At 42.1% G+C, this 7,825-nt stretch overlaps 1 protein-coding gene across 1 annotated transcript; it reads left to right on the plus strand.

Annotated features, from left to right (window-relative positions):
* Positions 1–6,571: 6,571 nt before the first annotated feature.
* Positions 6,572–7,524, plus strand: LOC118903659 (olfactory receptor 10J1-like). The gene is given in 2 exon segments (XM_036868930.1): positions 6,572–6,875; positions 6,878–7,524. Coding segments are annotated over 2 exon segments (924 nt in total). The 5' UTR covers positions 6,572–6,598.
* Positions 7,525–7,825: the final 301 nt, after the last annotated feature.

Genomic DNA, 7,825 nt, shown 5'->3' on the forward strand with positions numbered 1-7,825 from the left:
TATTTGGAGAACATATGAAGGAAGCAGGGCTGAAAAGAAAGAGCTGGACCTGGATCATAGAATGTCCTGGGTCCACACACTAGAATCTCCTCAACTAAAAAAAAAATAATAATAATAATTAATTAATTAATTTAAAAAAGAAAAGGTGGGACTTCCCTGGTGGTGCAGGGGTTGCGGGTTCGATCCCTGGTCGGGGAGCTAAGATCCCACGTGCCTTGCAGCCAAAAACCAAAACATAAAACAGAAGCAATACTGTAACAAATTCAATAAAGACTTTAAAAATGGTCCACATCAAAAAAAAAAAAAAAAATCTTAAGAAAAAAAAGAAAAAGAAAAGGTGGTGTCTCCTCTCACAGCCTATTCTAGACATTAGCTATCTTGAATTTAATTTGAACCATGAGACACCTATATCTATCACTCAGGCTCCACTCCCCGAGTGTCCTCTCTGCATCTGTTGCACTTAGAACAGTGTCAGATACATAGTAGCTGCTCAATAATTATTAAAACAAAGAAGAAAGGAAGGGAAGAATAAATGAAGACATCTGTGGGCAGCTAAAACACAATTAGCATCAGCAAAGAGTTCTTCTCTCTCTTTTCTTTTTATTATTTCATTACTTCCAGGTTGTTTGTCCCCCTTGGTGATGTCCCCTTTGGGTACATGTATTGAATACCTCCTGGATAGCAGGCATGAATTTAAGCACTTTACTCATTTAATCCTCACTGTAAGTCTATGAGGTAAGTATTTTATTAAACTTACTTTACAGATGAGAAACCTGAAACCTGAAAAGATTAAGTAAATTCCTCAGGGTCATACAGCTAGTATGTGGCAAAATCAAGATTTAAAAACAGGCAATTCACCCCAGGGTCTGCAGCTGCATTATAAGCTAATGATGATTATTTGAACCAGCTTTCTCCTTTATAATAATTAAAGACTAGGAGAAAAAGGAGTTCTATACATTGCGAATTTACACATATCTCAAATCCTATTTGAATGTCACTGGGTCTTGGAAATTAGTCTGGAAGTTCAGAAATTATGTACTGTAATATGCTTTCTTCTCAAATATCTTAGTGCAGCCTTTCTCTACTCAGCACAGCTCCAAAGATAAAAGGAAAAAAGGAAATCTACAGTGGGCCAAAGGCCACTGGAAAATGTTAGGGCTCAGGACCACTAGATCATTAACCTCTGTACCCATCCTCCTACCCACATTTATTACTGTCCCTGACCCCCTTCAAAGCATTGACAGCCTGAAGTAGGAGATGCTTAAGCAGTGCAATATTGTAGATGGAGCACAGGCTTTGGGGCCAGAGTAGCATATGTTCCTATCCTAGGTCCACCATTATAAGCATGTGTCCTAGGATAGTCACTTAACCTCCCTGGCCTTTGTGTCCTATCTGCACAGTGGGGCTGACAATATCAACCTCCCAAGGTTATTGTGAGGAGTCAAAACTGTTACGGACATGATGTCTCCTGGCAGCAGGAAGCAGGATAGCTATTAACTCCACCACCCTGTCCCCCACATTGTTTTCTATCTCACTCCGAGGTGACAGTTATAACAGCAGTTTTAACAAGTTCTCATTCATAGAATGAGTTCCCTTTTCCCAGGAGGCCCTGACTTTGAAAATGGGCTTCCCCTATAGTCTTTGATCCCAAATTCCAGTAAAAGGAAACTAACTATTCTCCAGGGTCTTCCAAGAATGACTTCCGGGACACATTTGCCATGTGTTAATAAACCTTTCAGCTGCCTCTCTGCATTCCTACCCCAGATTCCCTTCACCTATGCCCTACCCACTTATTGGTCTAACCAACTACTCAGCGCATCATTCCCACTTCTCTCCTTGTTGCCTCAGAGACACTGCAGTGAGTTCCAGGATTCATGTGTGCATCAGCCTTCATATGCAGGGTGTATAAATACTTACAAAGACATGTGCAGCTATTTTTGAATGTATCATAATTCATTTGAAAGCATGAATTACTAAATTCGCAGTTCTCTTTTCAGGATTTTTTTTTCTATCAATTGGTACAAATAGTACAACTATTATTATCCAACCATCATCAAGCTGGAGAGTCATGAAATATTTTGAAATTAAAAAAGGAGTTTTCACATCCAAAAAAATTGGAGACCCCAGGTCCAGGTGACAAGGATAGTATGAGAGTAGATATAACTTCAGTGCTATGGATTGAATTGTGTGTCCACCCACCCTCCTGCCCCCCCCCCTACCCTGCACAACTCATATGTTGAAGTCCTAAACTCTAATGTGATGGTATTTGGGGATGGAACCTGTGGGAATTAATTAGGTTTAGATGAGGTCATGAGGGTGGGGTCCTCCTGATAGGATTAGAGCCCTTTAACAAGAGATGTCAGAGGTCTCTCTCTCTCTCTCTCCCAACCCCATCATAAGAGGACACAGAAAAATGGCAGCCACCTGCAACCCAGAGAGAAAACTCTCACCAGGAACCAAATCTTCCAGCACCTTGATCTTGGATTCCCAGCCTCCAGAAATAAGAAATAAATGTCTGTCATTTAAGCTACACAGTCTATGATATTTTGTTATAGCAGCCAAAGCTGACCAAGACATCCAGGAACAATGCTGGCCTCAGTTAACCCTGTTGTGAGTCCTATTCATGGCTCTGGAAGAGTACCATTGACGATCCTAAAGGAGGGTTAGACCTGGGATCCTAAACTACTGTGAATGCCATGAATGAACTAGAATAAATGGTCCCCAAATAAAGCAGTGTATAGCAGGTTCTCTTGGCTGTTTTGCCAGCTTTGTTTCTATAGTCACTCCACATGTTCATTTCCATCTAGTACCAAATTTCAATAGACTTACTGTTGGTGGAGTAATAAATTCCTCATAATTTCTCATCTGTAAAATGAAAATAGTACCACTGACTTCGTAGGGTCATTTGGAGGATTAAGTGAGACAAAAACTTGTGAAAGTGTTCAATAAATATTAGTTGACTCTGAAGCTAAAAATCTCTTTTTCCCCTGGCACCACATTTTTATACCATCTACCCATTGCCCCATTTCCAAAATCTTCTTAATTTGTCCCAGAGCAATGGCATCATAAAGCACTGAGCTATTCTGCCCAACTCCACTCCTTTCCTATTGAGATCCCCTAGCCACCAATCATATCTAATGATGGAACATTAATATATAGATCATTTGTTTGATTTATCTGTTATAACAGGAAGCTATGCATATTTGTGAATAATCGGGGAGTTGGCATGAATGAACCTGATGGGAGTAGTTTATGAAATGATTGGTTCTTTCCTCTCCCTTGATCTACACATTGATTCAGTTACAAGCCCTATTGACTCACCTCATTTGTCTGTCCCATCTGTCCCTCTTATATGGGCCACTGTCACCCTCTCTAGATCAATCCCAATTATCTCTGGCCTGACTGTTGTGTCAGCAACCATCCTGCCTCTTCTCACCAACCTCAAATCCATCTTCTACTGCTGCCAGATCAATCTATCAAATTCCAGTGTTGAGTATCTTTTTTACCAGCATGGAAGCAAAATCACCAGATAAACAAGAAGAGGGTGCAAGGTAGCTAATGATGAGGGCTGGTGGTCCTTTAGAGGTTAGTTGCTAAGGGACTGTGAAGCCCATGAACAGGAGGGATAAGTGAAATCATTTGAGAGGCCCTTAAAAATGATAATGTCTAAATACTCTAAACCCTTTTGTAACTTGGTCTTATTTACCTACTCCATTTTTTCTGTAATCAACCTGAGTCTAATCAAGGACCATCTCTTTCTTGTCCCACTTACTCGTGGCATTTATTTCAGTTTATTTCAGTTGTTTACCACCTGTAACCAAACGGTGAGCTCCTCAAAGGTTGATGAAGCATCTCATTCATTTCTGTATGCCCAGCAACAAGCACAGGGCCTGGCTTATGCTTAGTGCTTGAAGAATGAATGGGCGCAGATAAGCACCACATGTTAAAGGAAGAAAATGCTACAGAAGCAATAAAGTAACGAATGGGAAGTCTTCAGCAGAAAGTAAATTCTGAAGCTGGGTCTTGACAGACTAGTAGAAGCTTGTCAAATGGAGAAGAGGAGGTAATTTTGAGTAAAGAGAACAGTGTCCAGAGGCTCATCTCTGTTTTCTAACCCCCAAGAGAGGATCCTTGGATCTAAAGACAATGTCCTTCCAATTCTGAATGTCACAGGGGCAGAAAGACAGGCAGCATGAACTGCCCTCTGCAGAACCATGACCATATTTGACTACTTTAATTCCAAAGAGAGAACCAGATTCCTAAACTGTCTGTAAGAGATCCTGCCTGTAAGAAAAAGGGCCTAAACTTCCTGAGATCCAAGATGATATGGCTCCAAGCTTGAGCTGCCTAGATGTGTAAACTATGGATTTCCAAGGCACATATGCAAAAAAACCCACAATGTGCTTATTCATTATATTATTATTAACCCCACACTCTAACCAACTGAGCTAACTGGCCATCCACAATGTGTTTACTCAAACAAGTATAGGGAACTAAATAAACCAGCTTCCTCTAATGCTGATTCTACTTGAAGCAAAAACTTCCCCCCAGGCTCCCCAAATGCCAACCTTGGGACTGGGTAAATGAGCCCTACACATAATGAGCCCCACAGGTACCTGCTGTCTGTATCCTCCCAGCCCTCAGTATGGCTCTCAGGATGTCTACAGGGAGTCACCTCCAGGAGCCCCACTGGCTGCTCCTGGGGGAGGTCCTTCTCTGGCTTTGAAGACTTCTCCACACAGAGGGGCTGTCAAGGAAGCCTGCAGCTCCCAAGCCTAACCACATTCCCACTATAGTGTGTTTATCTGCTGCCCCTTCAGTCTCAGCCCGTCATAGGCCCTTTTGGTTACCTCGCTCTTCTCTCCCCGGCCTGCATGCTGTGGCCAAGGGAGCACAACACTTCCATCTTCACTCCTCAGCCTCCTCCAGCCCAGCTCTCCTGTTGTGCCTCAGTACTACGCAGTCACAGGTAACTGTTCTTTAGAAAAGGAGCTGAAATAGAGCTTATTGCTCCTGGACTGACTTTAACTTATTGTAGTATAACAGCTCGTCACAGCTGGAGTAGGTCTTCATAAGGTTGTGTTTGCTCTTCCTACCTTTGATTTTCTTGGAAGAATTATAGGCTTCCCAGGGTGGAGGATACTAACCAGGTTATAGCAGCCATTCTTCTACCTCAAGACAGACTTCAACCAGATCAGACAACACTCTAGCCCAGGGTTTCTCAGGAGTAGCCCTGTTGGTATTTGGAATAGGACAATTCTTCCTTGGGCGGGATTGTCACATGTACTGCAGGACATTTAGCACCAATAATTGCTAGCAGCACCCATGGCCATCACTAGAACAATTAAAAGCTCTAACACACATTTTTTTATTTCACAGTAGAGGTGCCATACCACCCATGGCTGGACCGCTGCCTAGTTTATGCCCAGAGGCCTCGTCTTTAGCCACATATTTTAGTGTCAAATTATTTTTCCTATTGGGAAATATATTCTGTTGCAGCTTTACTCTTTTTTAGCATTCTTCATGTAAATGCTTAACAGCTGGTTGCCAACTTCTCTTAAATAATTTTTTATAAACTTGAAGGAGGTCTCCATGCCTACTAACCTTCCTCACTGATGTGATTTACTTTATGCAAAAAGCCTTTTTCTGAATATGCATAAGGAAATCAGAATATAATTTAAATATACCCTACAGGAGCTTACTGTCTAAAGGGACCAAAATGTGAAATATTGCATGAATTGGACTGAGCGCTATCCTTCAACAAAATGATGTATCTTTATTGTAACTCTGTTCTTTATATTCAGGGTCTGCTTTTGCTTTAGATGAGGGACACTTGAATTTGATGCATCTTCCCTGGTGTAATTGTTTATCTCTGCAGAGTAGGTGTATGCCTACTCACAAATTTGAGTAAGGCTGTAAATCTGCCTTCTAGTTTAGGGAAGATGAAGATGTAGCATAGTTTACAATATACATGAGTGAATGCTGTGAAGTGTCAGCCGACTTCCATCATTCAGACAGCAGTGGAGAGAGGATGGTGGTTGGTTAAGATTCACCTTCTCCTTCTTGAAAACAAGATGAACATTTCTGAGTTTGCTTTGTTTCTGCTTCTTAAAGGATGTGCAAGGGGATGATTCACAGTTTTGAAATAAAAGAAGTCTCCAGTCAATCCCTAAACAAATTGTTTTCAAGCATCAAATGAAAATTTCGAGTACAATATGCATTGATGGAGGGGAAGACATGCATTAGTCTTTGAGAACGGGGACGATTTAAATAAGTGGAGGAAAAGAGGAAGGGCATTCCAGATGATAAGGAAGAAGAGTAGGTGAAGTGGGAATGTACATGGTTATACAGTGGGGGTGGGGGGGAGGAAAATTAGATGATTCTAGCATGCATAGGAAATTGTAATAGATGGCCACAGAACAAGAATATTTTAAGCAAAGTTAAGTAAATCCAAAGATCAACTTCAATCCACTGGGAAATGTATCCCCAGGTTTATAGCTGAGAATGAAGTTCAATCAATTTCAGAAATGTGATTAAACTGCTTTACTAAAATTATGTAACTTTTATTCTTCTACATTTCCGATTTAGTGACCACTCAATGAAGAGGAAGAACCACACTCTCACCACTGAGTTTGTTTTGCAAGGTTTCTCCAGCTTCCACGAGCACCAGCTCACTCTTTTTGTGGTGTTTCTTACACTGTACATCTTAACCCTAGCAGGTAATATAATCATGACCATTATCCGTATTGATCCTCATCTCCACACCCCCATGTACTTCTTCATCACCATGCTGTCCACTTCAGAGACTATATATACATTGGTCATTCTCCCAAGGATGCTATCCAGCCTCGTGGGTATAAGCCAGTCTATCTCACTGACGGTTGTGCCACACAGATGTTCTTTTTTGTAACCTTTGGGATCACTAACTGCTTCCTGCTCACAGCAATGGGATATGACAGATATGCGGCCATCTGCAACCCACTGAGATACACAGTCATTATGAACAAGAAGGTGTGCAACCAGCTGGTGTGGAGGGCCTGTAGCATTGGGCTGATTGTAGCTATGACACAGGTGACACCTGTATTCAGGTTACTTTTCTGTGCAACAAAGGTGGCCCACTTCTTCTGTGACATCCGACCTGTGATGAAGCTATCCTGCATTGACACGACTGTCAATGAGATTCTGACTTTGATCATCAGTGTTTTGGTGCTCGTTGTGCCTATGGGTCTGCTCTTCATCTCTTAAGTTCTTATTATCTCTACAATCCTCAAGATCGCCTCAGCCGAGGGCAGGAAGAAGACCTTTGCTACCTGCGCCTCCCACCTCACTGTGGTCATTGTTCACTATAGCTGTGCCTCCATTGTCTACCTCAAGCCCAAGTCAGAGAACACCAAGGATCAGGATCAGCTAATCTCAGTGACCTACACTGTGATCACCTCCCTACTGAGCCCTGTGGTGTACACCCCAAGGAACAAAGAGGTCAAGGATGCTCTGCTCTGGACCATTGGAAGGAAGCTTTCCTGACAATTTGGGAATTGTTCTTCTGAGGCTCTTAGCATCCATTCTAAGCAGAACTATGAGGAGAAGAGCCCCATGTCCTTGGCTCCCAGAGACATGGCCCATAAGGAGGAGGAGAAGAGAGGAACAGAAACAGCATCCAACCGGGAGTCTGAAAGCTTTAAATATAGCCCCTGGACAAAGTGCTGGCCCTGTTTTTGTGGATAATTAGACAAACAAGGACAGGATATGCCTGAAGAAGAGGTCAAGGAGTAATGTGGACCAAGGATTTTTCATTGGCCTTTTGGTTTTCTTGTGGCTCTCCACT

This window comes from Balaenoptera musculus, chromosome 1 (genome assembly GCF_009873245.2).
Source record: "Balaenoptera musculus isolate JJ_BM4_2016_0621 chromosome 1, mBalMus1.pri.v3, whole genome shotgun sequence".
NCBI classification, from domain to species: Eukaryota; Metazoa; Chordata; class Mammalia; order Artiodactyla; family Balaenopteridae; genus Balaenoptera; species Balaenoptera musculus.